At 41.6% G+C, this 15,000-nt stretch overlaps 1 protein-coding gene across 4 annotated transcripts in view; it reads right to left on the reverse strand.

Moving 5' to 3' along the window:
• LOC123730972 (glucagon receptor) overlaps nucleotides 1–15,000 on the reverse strand; it is a 57,420-nt gene that overhangs the window by 16,444 nt on the left and 25,976 nt on the right. For 2 of the 4 annotated variants that reach the window (XM_045709764.1, XM_045709763.1), the window contains exons 2-6: nucleotides 10,901–10,951; nucleotides 8,484–8,613; nucleotides 7,374–7,470; nucleotides 1,926–2,033; nucleotides 204–295 (exon numbers count right to left, since the gene is read on the reverse strand). In XM_045709764.1, coding sequence (XP_045565720.1) covers nucleotides 204–295; nucleotides 1,926–2,033; nucleotides 7,374–7,470; nucleotides 8,484–8,537 — 351 coding nt within the window. In that variant the 5' untranslated portion in view covers nucleotides 8,538–8,613; nucleotides 10,901–10,951. Of the gene's footprint in view, nucleotides 1–194; nucleotides 296–1,925; nucleotides 2,034–7,373; nucleotides 7,471–8,483; nucleotides 8,614–10,900; nucleotides 10,952–15,000 lie in introns of all 4 variants that reach the window. The other 2 variants (XM_045709757.1, XM_045709759.1) reach the window with 2 other exon arrangements.

Genomic DNA, 15,000 nt, shown 5'->3' on the forward strand with positions numbered 1-15,000 from the left:
GTAGAGAGCGAGAGATGAGGAAGGCAGGTGGGTGGGAAAGAGAGGGGGAAGGGGGTACAGAGTGGGGGGGAGAGAAGGGTGGGGACCGAGTGGAAGTGTGGGAGAGAGAAGAGAGAGAGAAGTTAGACTCATCCTGCATCGGCTATTAGGAAACACATGCACGCACATACCCACACACACCCCCACACACACACCTCTCTCACCTGTCCTGGGTCGTCCTGCTCACACTCACTGGTGTTCTTTGGGGCCCAGCGTCCGTCCCCACTGCACACTCTATACACCACACCCTGCTGAACTGGAACACACACACACACACACACACACACACACACACACACACACACACACACACACACACACACACACACACACACACACACACACACACACACACACACACACACACACACACACACACACGTACATTATCAAGACAATTAGAATCTATTTTCTGATTAAACAACCTTTCTTCCCAGTCGTCTCACACACTGCCAATGTCAACCACATATTATAACATACACCACTACAATAACATACTGTAAAATAACACCACTACAATAACATACTGTAAAATAACACCATTACAATAATATACTGTAACATAACACTACTACAATAATACACTGTAACATAACACCACTACAATAATATACTATACAATAACACCACTACAATAATATACTGTAACACAACACCATTACAATAATATACTGTAACATAACACTACTACAATAATATACTTTAAAATAACACCACTACTATAATATACTGGACTGTAACACCACTACAATAATATATATTAGCATAACACTACTACAATAATATACTGTAAAATAACACCACTACAACAATATACTGTAACATACCACTACTACAATAATATACTGTAACATAACACTACTACAATAATATACTTTAAAATAACACCACTACAATAATATACTGGACCGTAACACCACTACAATAATATATAGTAGCATAACACCACTACAATAATATATAGTAGCATAACACTACTACAATAATATACTGTAAAATAACACCACTACAATAATTTACTGTAAAACAACACCACTACAATAATATATAGTAGCATAACACTACTACAATGATATACTGTAAAATAACACTGCTACAATAATATACTGTAAAATAACACTGCTACAATAATATACTGTAAGATAACACCAATACAGTAATATACTGTAAAATAATACCAATGCAACAATATACCGTAAAATAACACTACGGTGGTTATTGTTCATATGGATGATAAATTACTCAAATCCTGTCTGTACTCCAGCACATTTAACACATTTACGCAATGACCATATCACTCTGATACACTACCACACACACACACACACACACACACACACACAGGCACTCTCACACACACCCGTCTCTCTTCTCAAACACATGGAAGGAAGTGCTGCTGTAGTCTGTTTGATACGATAGCCTATATTGTTGTGTCCCATATTGGCTTATGTGTCCAACAGACTGTACAGCAGCAGTTACATCTGATGGAGTAGAGAGATGTGAGATGTGTGTGCTTGTGTGAGTGTGTGTGAGTGTTTGTGTGTGTGTGTATATGTGTGTGTGTATCTGAGGTACATGATTGTTGTGTAATTGTGTTATGTGACACAAGCAGCTGTCACTCTATAAACCATGGAATTCACTGAACATTCCTCTGCATTCACATACACCCATCTTATTACTGGTGTTGGGGTAGGTGCAGTACACACACACACACACACACACACACACACACACACACACACACACACACACACACACACACACACACACACACACACACACACACACACACACACACACACGAACGCATGCACGCACACACACACACACACACACACACACGCATGAACGCACGCACGCACACAAAAACACACGCACACACACACCTTTGCGGTACCAGGGCAGGTACCATGGACAGGAAACATTGACTGTTGTTCCAGGAAGTCCATCGGGCCAGCAGGCATACTGGTCAAACGTCCTGTTACACACCAGTCCTGTGGAGGGGTCAAATACCAAAGGTCACACATTCCTGTACTTCACCTGTTTAACACAGCTATAACACACCGATATAACACAGCTACAACACACCTATATAACACAGCTACAACACACCGATATAACACAGGAATGACACAGCTATAACACAGCGATATAACACAGCTATAACACACCGATATAACACAGCTACAACACACCTATATAACACAGCTACAACACACCGATATAACACAGGAATAACAGCTACAACACACCAATATAAAACAGGAATAACACAGCTATAACACAATGATATAACACAGCTATAACACAATGATATAACACAGGAAATGCAGAGCTATAACACACCGATATAACACAGGAATAACACAGCTATAAAACACTGATATAACACAGGAATAACACAGCTATAACACACCGATATAACACAGGAATAGCACAGCTATAACACACCGATATAACACAGGAATAACACAGCTATAACACACTGATATAACACAGCTAAAACACACCGATATAACACACTGATATAACACAGGAATAACACAGCTATAACACACTGATATAACACAGCTATAACACACTGATATAACACAGCTATAACACACCGATATAACACACTGTTATAACACAGGAATAGCACAGCTATAACACACTGATATAACACAGCTATAACACACCAATATAACACAGCTATAACACACCAATATAACACCGCTATAACACACCGAAATAACACAGCTATAACACACTGATATAACACAGCTATAACACACCGATAAAACACACTGTTATAACACAGGAATAGCACAGCTATAACACACTGATATAACACAGCTATAACACACCAATATAACACCGATAAAACACACCCATATAACACAGCTATAACACACCGATAAAACACAGCTATAACACACCGATATACCACAGCTATAACACACCAATATAACAAAGCTATAACACACCGATATAACACAACTATAACACACCAATATAACAAAGCTATAACACACCGATATAACACCGATAAAACACACCCATATAACACAGCTATAACACACCGATAAAACACAGCTATAACACACCGATATACCACAGCTATAACACACCAATATAACAAAGCTATAACACACCGATATAACACAACTATAACACACCAATATAACAAAGCTATAACACACCGATATAACACAGCTATAAAACACACCAATATAACACAGCTATAACACACCGATAAAACACAGCTATAACACACCGATATACCACAGCTATAACACACCAATATAACAAAGCTATAACACACCGATATACCACAGCTATAACACACCAATATAACAAAGCTATAACACACCGATATACCACAGCTATAACACACCAATATAACAAAGCTATAACACACCAATATAACAAAGCTATAACACACCGATATAACACAACTATAACACACCAATATACCACAGCTATAACACACCAATATAACAAAGCTATAACACACCAATATAACAAAGCTATAACACACCGATATACCACAGCTATAACACACCAATATAACAAAGCTATAACACACCAATATAACAAAGCTATAACACACCAATATAACAAAGCTATAACACACCGATATACCACAGCTATAACACACCAATATAACAAAGCTATAACACACCAATATAACAAAGCTATAACACACCAATATAACAAAGCTATAACACACCAATATAACAAAGCTATAACACACCGATATAACACAGCTATAACACACCGATATAACACAGCTATAACACACCGATATAACACAACTATAACACACCGATATAACACAACTATAACACACCAATATAACAGCTATAACACACTGATATAACACAGCTATAACACACCGATATAACACAGCTATAACACACCGATATAACACAGCTATAACACACCGATATAACACAGCTATAACACACCGATATAACACAGCTATAACACACTGATATAACACAGCTATAACACACCGATATAACACAGCTTTTACACACCGATATAACACAACTATAACACACCGATATAACACAACTATAACACACCGATATAACACAGCTATAACACACCAATATAACAGCTATAACACACCAACAAAACACACCTATAACACAGCTATAATACACCAATATAACACAGCTATAACACACCAATATAACACAGCTATAACACACCAATATGACACACCGATATAACACAGCTATAACACACCAATATAACACAGCTATAATACACCAATATAACACAGCTATAACACACCAATATAACACAGCTATAACACACCGATATTACACAGCTATAACACATCGATATAACACAACCATAACACACCAATATAACACACCAATATAACACAGCTATAACACACAAATATAACACAGCTATAACACACCAGTATAACACAGCTATAACACAGATATAACACACCGATATAACACAGCAATAACACACCGATAAAAAACACCAATATAACACACCAATATAACACAGCTAAAACACACCGATATAACACAGCTATAACACACCGATATAACACAGCTATAACACACCAACATAACACAGCTATAACACACCAATATAACACAGCTATAACACACCAACATAACACAGACATAACACAGCTATAACACACTGATATAACACAGCTATAACACACCAATACAACACAGCTATAACACACCGATATTACACAGCTATAACACATCGATATAACACAACTATAACACACCAATGTAACACAGCTATAACACACCAATATAACACAGCTACAACACACCAACATAACACAGCTATAACACTGCTATAACACACTGATATAACACAGCTATAACACACCAATATAACACAGCTATAACACACCAATATAACACAGCTATACCACACCGATATAACACAGAAATAGCTATAACACACTGATATAACACAGCTACAACACACCAATATAACACAGGAATAGCACAGCTATAACACACTGATATAACACAGCTGTAACACATCGATATAACACAGCTTTCACATACCGATATAACACAGCTATAACACCGATATAACACAGCTATAACACATCGATATAACACAGCTATAACACACCGATATAACACAGCTATAACACACCGATATAACACAGCTGTAACACATCGATATAACACAGCTTTCACATACCGATATAACACAGCTATAACACACCGATATAACACAGGAATAGCACAGCTATAACACACTGATATTACACAGCTACAGCACACCAATATAACACAGGAATAGCACAGCTATAACACACTGATATTACACAGCTACAGCACACCAATATAACACAGGAATAGCACAGCTATAATACACCGATATAACACAGGAATAGCACAGCTATAACACACCAATATAACACAGCTATAACACACCAATATAACACAGCTATAACACACCGATATAACACAGGAATAGCACAGCTTAAACACACCGATATAACAGAGCTATAGCACACCGATATAACACAGGAATAGCACAGCTATAACACACCGATGTAACACAGCTATAACACACCGATATAACACAGCTATAACACACCGATATAACATAGCTATAACACACCGATATAACACAGCTATAACACACTGATATAACACAGCTATAACACACCGATATAACACAGCTATAACACACCAATATAGCACAGCTATAACACACCGATGTAACACAGCTATAACACACTGATATAACACAGGAATAGCATAGCTATAACACACTGATATAACACAGGAATAACACAGCTATAACATACCGATATAACATAGCTATAACACTGAACACAATAAAATAACAATAATGAGGCTATATACAGGGGGTACGGAGTCAATGTGCCGGGTTACAGGTTAGTTGAGGTCGTTTGTACATGCAGGTGGGGGTGAAGGGACTATGCATAGGGGTTAAACAGCGAGTACAGCAGCAGAGTACAAAACAAAGGGGGGGGGGGGGGGTCAATGCAAATTGTGCGGGTGGCCATTTGATTAATTGTTCAGGAGTCTTATTGCTTGGGGGTAGAAGCTGTTAAGGAGCCTTTTGGACTTAGACTTGGCACTTTGCTGTGCAGTAGCAGAGAGAACAGTGTATGACTAGGGTGATTGGAGTATTTGACAATTCTTTGGGCCTTCCTCTGACACCGCCTAGTATATAGGTCCTGGATGGCAGGAAACCTGGCCCCAGTGATGTACTGGGCCGTACGCACTACACTCTGTAGCGCTATCATAGCTCTAATTTACCATTATACCACAGGAATAACCTAGCTCTCACATACCATTATACCACAGGAATAACCTAGCTCTCACATACCATTATACAACAGGAATAACCTAGCTCTCACATACCATTATACCACAGGAATAACCTAGCTCTCACATACCATTATACCACAGGAATAACCTAGCTCTCACATACCATTATACAACAGGAATAACCTAGCTCTAACATACCATTATACCACAGGAATAACCTATCTCTCACATACCATTATACCACAGGAATAACCTAGCTCTAACATACCATTATACCACAGGAATAACCTAGCTCTAACATACCATTATACCACAGGAATAACCTAGCTCTCACATACCATTATACAACAGGAATAACCTATCTCTGACATACCATTATACCACAGGAATAACCTATCTCTGACATACCATTATACCACAGGAATAACCTATCTCTGACATACCATTATACCACAGGAATGACCTATCTCTGACATACCATTATACCACAGGAATAACCTATCTCTGACATACCATTATACCACAGGAATAACCTATCTCTGACATACCATTATACCACAGGAATAACCTAGCTCTCACATACCATTATACCACAGGAATAACCTAGCTCTAACATACCATTATACCACAGGAATAACCTAGCTCTAACATACCATTATACCACAGGAATAACCTAGCTCTCACATACCATTATACCACAGGAATAACCTAGCTCTCACATACCATTATACCACAGGAATAACCTATCTCTCACATACCATTATACCACAGGAATAACCTAGCTCTCACATACCATTATACAACAGGAATAACCTATCTCTGACATACCATTATACCACAGGAATAACCTAGCTCTCACATACCATTATACCACAGGAATAACCTATCTCTCACATGACAGGGAGTCTCTGTGATGGGGTAGAGCGGTGATATGTGTAGGTGTCCATTTCTAATTGGGCAAAAGTTTCAATCAGCAGATTATCCACTGTGGTTATGAAGGGTCTGAGGTTGATGACATCACAGCGTGAGGCTGAGACTGACCTGAGGCGGGAGGCGTGGTGACGATGCTCTGAGAACACTGGTTCTTGTAGCTCGTCCATTGTTCCATCAGGAGCTTCAGAGATTTAGCCGAGGAGACCTGGGTACAAAAGGAGAACAGTAATTAGACTCTGCGGAACCTCTATCTAAATAAATGTGTGTGTGTGTGGGGAAGTGTCTGTACAAATGTACTCTCTTTATTTAATTTGTTTATTTATTTATTTAATTTGTTTATTTATTTAACCTTTATTTAACTAGGCAAGTCAGTTAAGAACACATTCTTAATTACAATGACGGCCTACCCCGGGCCAAACTGGGACGACGCTGGGCCAATTGCGCACCGCCCTATGGGACTCCCAATCACAGCCGGATGTGATACAGCCTGGATTCAAACCAGGAACTGTATTGACGCCTCTAGCACTGAGATACAGTGCCTTAGACCACTGCGCCACCCAGGAGCCCTTCATTTGTTCCGTTTGTCACAGAAGAATAATTCTGCAGCAAACAGGATTGTAATATTTAGTCCATTAACACGGTTCCACCAATGTAATGTTGCTTGATCAGTGACTAGGCTGATCCTGGATCAGCGATTAGGCTGATCCTGGATCAGTGATTAGGCTGATCCTGGACCGGGTGATTAGGCTGATCCTGGATCAGTGATTAGGCTGATCCAAGATCAGTGATTAGGCTGATCCTGGACCAGTGATTAGGCTGATCCTGGATAAGTGATTAGGCTGATCCTGGACCGGGTGATTAGGCTGATCCTGGATCAGTGATTAGGTTGATCCTGGATCAGTGATTAGGCTGATCCTGGATCAGTGATTAGGCTGATCCAAGATCAGTGATTAGGCTGATCCAGGATCAGTGATTAGGCTGATCCAGGATCAGTGATTAGGCTGATCCAAGATCAGTGATTAGGCTGATCCAGGCTTTATCACATTAGGCTATTAGCAAAATTGTGTGTTAGTGCAGGTTTGCATGTGTGTGTGTGTGTGTGTGTGTGTATGTGTGTGTGTGTGTGTGTGTGTGTGTGTGTGTGTGTGTGTGTGTGTGTGTGTGTGTGTGTGTGTGTGTGTGTGTATGTGTGAGAGAGAGCGAGAGAGAGAGTCTTACCTGGGTGTAGCCAGAGAGGGTGAGCAGAGATAAGAGGACACACATCTGGGACATCCCACCTGGCTACGCTGGGAGAGGAGGGGCGGGGGACTCAACTCATCAGGGGGCTCAGCCTGGTCTACCCTACAGGCTACAAACACACACACACACACACACACACACACACACACACACACGCAAACACACACACACACACACACACACACACACACACACACACACACACACACACACACACACACACACACACACACACACACACGCACGTGAACACACACACACACACGCACACACACACACACACACACACACGCACAGACACACACAAACACATACACACACACACGTGAACACACACACACACACACACACGCACAGACACACATGCACACACACACACACACACACACACACGCACAGACACACATGTACACACACACACACACACACACACACCCACACACGCACACACACACACAAACAAACACACACACACACACACCCACACATGCGAGCACACACACACACGCACACACAAAAACAAAGAGAGGAAGAGAAAGAGAGATAAATGTCAATGTCTTATAACCAAATTACTGTACAACAAACCTCGTATTCACACTGCACACCCTAATTGACAAACAAACAAACCAAAACAAAGGCAAAGTCTTCTCATGCTTTGTTGATTTCAAACAAGCCTTCAACTCAATTTGGCATGAGGTTCTGCTATACAAATTGATGGAAAGTGGTGTTGGGGGAAAAACATATGATATTATAAAATCCATGTACACAAACAACAAGTGTGTGGTTAAAATAGGCAAAACACACACAAATTTCTTCCCACAGGGCCGTGGGGTGAGACAGGGATGCAGCTTAAGCCCCACCCTCTTCAACATATATATCAATGAATTGGCGCGGGCACTAGAAACGTCTGCAGCACCCGGCCTCACCCTACTACAATCTGAAGTCAAATGTCTACTGTTTGCTGATGATCTGATGCTTCTCTGTCACCAACCAAGGAGGGCCTACAGCAGCACCTACAGTGAGGGAAAAAAGTATTTGATCCCCTGCTCATTTTGTATGTTTGCCCACTGACAAAGAAATGATCAGGACCGTAATGTGCTTCTTCTTGAGCCACTCCTTTGTTGCCTTGGCCGTGTGTTTTGGGTCATTGTCATGCTGGAATACCCATCCACGACCCATTTTCAATGCCCTGGCTGAGGGAAGGAGGTTCTCACCCAAGGTTTGACGATACATGGCCCCGTCCATCGTCCCTTTGATGTGGTGAAGTTGTCCTGTCCCCTAAGCAGAAAAACACCCCCAAAGCATAATGTTTCCACCTCCATGTTTGACGGTGGGGATGGTGTTCTTGGGGTCATAGGCAGCATTCCTCCTCCTCCAAACACGGCGAGTTGAGTTGATGCCAAAGAGCTCCATTTTGGTCTCATCTGACCACAACACTTTCACCCAATTGTCCTCTGAATCATTTAGATGTTCATTGGCAAACTTCAGACGGGCATGTATATGTGCTTTCTTGAGCAGGGGGACCTTGCGGGCGCTGCAGGATTTCAGTCCTTCACGGCGTAAGTGTTACCAATTGTTTTCTTGGTGACTATGGTCCCAGCTGCCTTGAGATCCTTAACAAGATCCTCCCGTGTAGTTCTGGGCTGATTCCTCACCGTTCTCATGATCATTGCAACTCCACAAGGTGAGATCTTGCATAGAGCCCCAGGCCGAAGGATATTGACAGTTCTTTTGTGTTTCTTCCATTTACAAATAATCTCACCAACTGTTGTCACCTTCACACCAAGCTGCTTGGCGATGGTCTTGTAGCCCATTCCAGCCTTGTGTAGCTCTACAATCTTGTCCCTGACATCCTTGGAGAGCTCTTTGGTCTTGGCCATGGTGGAGAGTTTGGAATCTGATTGATTGATTGCTTCTGTGGACAGGTGTCTTTTATACAGGTAACAAACTGAGATTAGGAGCACTCCCTTTAAGAGTGTGCTCTAATCTCAGCCCGTTAGCTGTATAAAAGACACCTGGGAGCCCGAAATCTTTCTGATTGAGAGGGGGTCAAATACTTATTTCCCTCATTAAAATGCAAATCATTTTATAACATTTTTGACATGCATTTTTCTGGATTTCTTTGTTGTTATTCTGTCTCTCACTGTTCAAATAAACCTACCATTAAAATGATAGACTGATCATTTCTTTGTCAGTGGGAAACGTACAAAATTAGCAGGGGATCAAATACTTTTTTCCCTCACTGTAGATATTCTGCACAGATTCTGTCAGACCTTGCCCTGACAGTAAATCTTAGTAAGACTAAAATAATGGTGTTCCAAAAAAGGTCCAATCGCCAGGACCACAAATACAAATTCCACACCGTTGCCCTAGAGCACACAAAAAACTATACATACCTTGGCCTATACATCAGCGCCACAGGTAACTGCCACAAAGCTGTGAACGATCTGAGAGACAAGGCAAGAAGGGCATTGTATGCCATCAAAAGGAACATAAAATTCAATATACCAATTAGGATCTGGCTAAAAATACTTGAATCAATTGTAGAACCCATTGCCCTTTATGGTTGTGAGGTCTGGGGTCCGCTCACCAATAAGGAATTCACAAAATGGGACAAACACCAAATTGAGACTCTGCATGCAGAATTCTGCAAAAATATCTTCTGTGTACAACGTAGAACACCAAATAACGCATGCAGAGCAGAATTAGGCCGATATCCGTTAATTATCAAAATCCAGAAAAGACCCGTTATATTCTACAACCACCTAAAATGAAGCGATTCCCAAACCTTCCATAACAAAGCCATCACCTACAGAGAGATGAACCTGGAGAAGAGTCCCCTAAGCAAGCTGGTCCTGGGGCTCTGTTCACAAACACAAACACACTGTCACGTCCTGACCAGTATAGGGGTTATTTGTTATTGTAGTTTGGTCAGGACGTGGCAGGGGGTGTTTGTTTTATGTGGTTCAGGGTGTGTTTTGTGTATGTGTTTAGGTAGAGGGGGTATTTGATTTATTAGTCCGGGGTTTGTTAGTCATTGTTCTATGTTAGTATATTTCTATGTTCTATCTAGTCTTTTGTAGTTCTATGTTTAGTTAATTGGGGTTGGACCTTCAATTGAAGGCAGCTGGCTATTGTTGCCTCTGATTGAGGGTCCTATAATTAGGAGTTTGTTTTCATGGGTTTTTGTGGGAGATTGTTCTTGTTTAGCTGTTTGCCTGACGAGACTGTCAAGTTCGTTTTGTTTTGTATACGTTATATGTGTTTTCCTTCTTCACCTAAATAAAAAGAAGATGAGTGTACATTTTCCCGCTGCGTCTTGGTCTCTACCCTACGACACTCGTGACACACACCCCATAGAGCCCCGGGACAGCAACACAATTAGACCCAACCAAATCATGAGAAAAAAAAAAGAGAATTACTTGACACATTGGAAAGAATTTACAAAAAGGCAGAGCAAACTAGAATGCCATTTGGCCCTAAACAGAGAGTACACAGTACATACCTGACCACTGTGACTGACCCAATATTAAGGAAAGCTTTGACTATGTACAGACTCAGTGAGCATAGCCTTGCTATTGAGAAAGGCTGCCATAGGCAGACCTGGCTCTCAAGAGAAGACAGGCTATGTGCACACTGCCCACAAAATGAGGTGGAAACTGAGCTGCACTTCCTAACCTCCTGCCAAATGTATGACCATATTAGAGACACATATTTCCCTCAGATTACACAGATCCACAAAGAATTCGAAAACAAACCCGATTTTGATAAACTCCCATATCTACTGGGTGAAATACCACAGTGTGCAATCACAGCAGCAAGATTTGTGACCTGTTGCCACAAGAAAAGGTCAACCAGTGAAGAACAAACACCATTGTAAATAAAACCCATATTTATGCTTATTTATTTTCCCTTTTGTACTATAACCATTTGTACATCGTTACAACACTGTATATACACATAATATGACATTTGTAATGTCTTTATTCTTTTGAAACTTCTGTGAGTGTAATATTCACTGTTCATTTTTATTGTTTATTTCACTTTTGTATATTATCTACCTCACTTGCTTTGGCTATGTTAACATATGTTTCCCATGCCAATAAAGCCCCTTGAATTGAATTGATAAAGAGAGAGTTGCTTTCATCAATTGCTTACGCCGCTCAGCATAATATTACATATCCCTTTCTTATTCTCCTCCTCCTCCTCCTCTTCATCATCCTCACCATCACCATGGGGAGATGAAGGGTGACTCTATAGGGACTTATGTAACCAAAGCCGGGGGGTTACATAAGTCCCTTTAGGGTTGTAAAGGTTCCCACACTGTTAATGGCACTACACAGCCACACACACACTGATTTATAGTTCCCTGTAAAGATATGCTGATCTCAATCTGTGTGTGTGTGTGTGTGTGTGTGTGTGTGTGTGTGTGTGTGTGTGTGTGTGTGTGTGTGTGTGTGTGTGTGTGTGTGTGCGTGTGTGCGTGTGCGCGTGTATGTGTGTTTATCCCATAGTGCTGAATGACTTGTGTTTGTCCCTAGTGAATTCTCAGAAGGGAATTCTACTCTGCTCCATCAGACAACTGGGAAAAGAGTCTCATCATCCACTTCCATCACAGAGGAAATGACATGTGATTCCAAACCAACGCCTAGCACCTGTAAGTACATCATATAAGATAGTAACATACGGTAAGATATGAGGAGGTATCCTAAAAGACTGGATAAATATGTTGAAATAGCTTCACCTTGTCTTCTGTCTAGGTGTAATGTTAGACATATCGTTGAGCTATTGCATACACATCATTGTCAGTCTCTCTATCCAATCACAGCCCAGGAAAATTGACTTCCTGTTCGGTCATACAGGTCAGAGGTCAAGGTGGTGTTTACGGCGGTTTCTTCTGCGTCACGGCATGTGCGTCTGTCGGTCCCCCTCTTCAGCTGCTGTGTAGTCGGAGAACGGAACGAAATCTGAAACGTTTCTGCAAAAAACACCTTTACTGTGGAAACATTTTTGGCTAAAACGTTTCAAATTCCATTCTGTTCCAATCTCTCTCTGTCTCTGCTGGGGGCTGTGATGGGCTGTGTTTGTGTGTGTGTGCACTCACATGTACAAGTCCAAGAGTATGTCACACAGAAGAGGTTTCCCGTCACAGCTAGAGAGTGACACATAATTCCACAGGTGTCACACAGAAGAGGTTCCTCGTCACAGCTAGAGAGTGACATCTAATTCCACAGGTGTCACACAGAAGAGGTTCCCCGTCACAGCTAGAGAGTGACACATAATTCCACAGGTGTCACACAAAAAGAGGTTCCTCGTCACAGCTAGAGAGTGACATATAATTCCACAGGTGTCACACTAATCCCCTTCCACCATTCCACCTAATAATCCTCCCCTCAAAGCAAACACACATCTGATCTGCTGAACAGCAGGCAACTCTCTGGGAATGAGTCTGAGAGAGAGGAGTGGAGGGAAAGAGGTAGGGAGAGAGAAAGGGAAAGGTAGAGAGGTCCCGTGTGGCTCAGTTGGTAGAGCATGGTGTTTGCAACGCCAGGGTTGTGGGTTCGATTCCCACGGGGGACCAGTACGGAGAAAAAGATGTATGAAATGTATGCATTCTCTACTGTAAGTCACTCTGGATAAGAGCGTTTGCAAAATTACTAAAATGTAAATGTAGGGGAAGGATGAGAGAGAGAGAGAATTACTTCACCAGAACAGAGACATAATCACTGCAGTGTCTTATCGATCGATCAGACACACAGTCGGAGTGTTTAATGTTTAGCCGGTGGAGGGAAGAAAGAGCAGTGGAATGAGGAAACCGCCTGGCAGGAATTGTAATGTTGTCCCTCTATTTTATTACCAGAGGATCAGCAGGATACATGATAGGAGACAGGGAGACAGGGGGAGAGGGGAGACAGGGGGAGAGGGGGACAGGGGGAGAGGGGAGACAGAGGGAGAGGGAGACATGGGAGAGGGAGACAGGGGGAGATGGAGAAAGGGAGGAGATGGAGAAAGGGAGAGGGATACAGGGGAGAGAGAGAAAGGGGAGAGGGAGACAGGGGAGAAAGAGATGGGGGAGACAGAGACAGGGGGAGAGGGAGACAGGGGTAGACAGAGACACAGACAGACAGAGATACAGAGTGAAGAGGACAGTCGCTCCACAGAGGACTCATATGGGCGGAGTTCAAAACTGAACCAAACAGGTCTCCTTAGACGACAGTAACAGATTCTATTCTGGTCTCACTGTCTCTCTGCTGTGAATAACTTTAGTCTACAGTTTCTTCCTCACACACACACACACACACACACACACACACACACACACACACAGGACACAATGAGTGTGAATAACTTTAGTCTAGAGTTTGTTCCTCACTCACTCACACACACACACACACACACACACACACACACACACACACACACACACACACAGGACACAATGAGTGTGAATAACTTTAGTCTAGAGTTTGTTCCTCACTCACTCACACACACACAC

Source organism: Salmo salar, chromosome ssa02 (assembly GCF_905237065.1).
Source record: "Salmo salar chromosome ssa02, Ssal_v3.1, whole genome shotgun sequence".
Taxonomy (NCBI): Eukaryota; Metazoa; Chordata; class Actinopteri; order Salmoniformes; family Salmonidae; genus Salmo; species Salmo salar.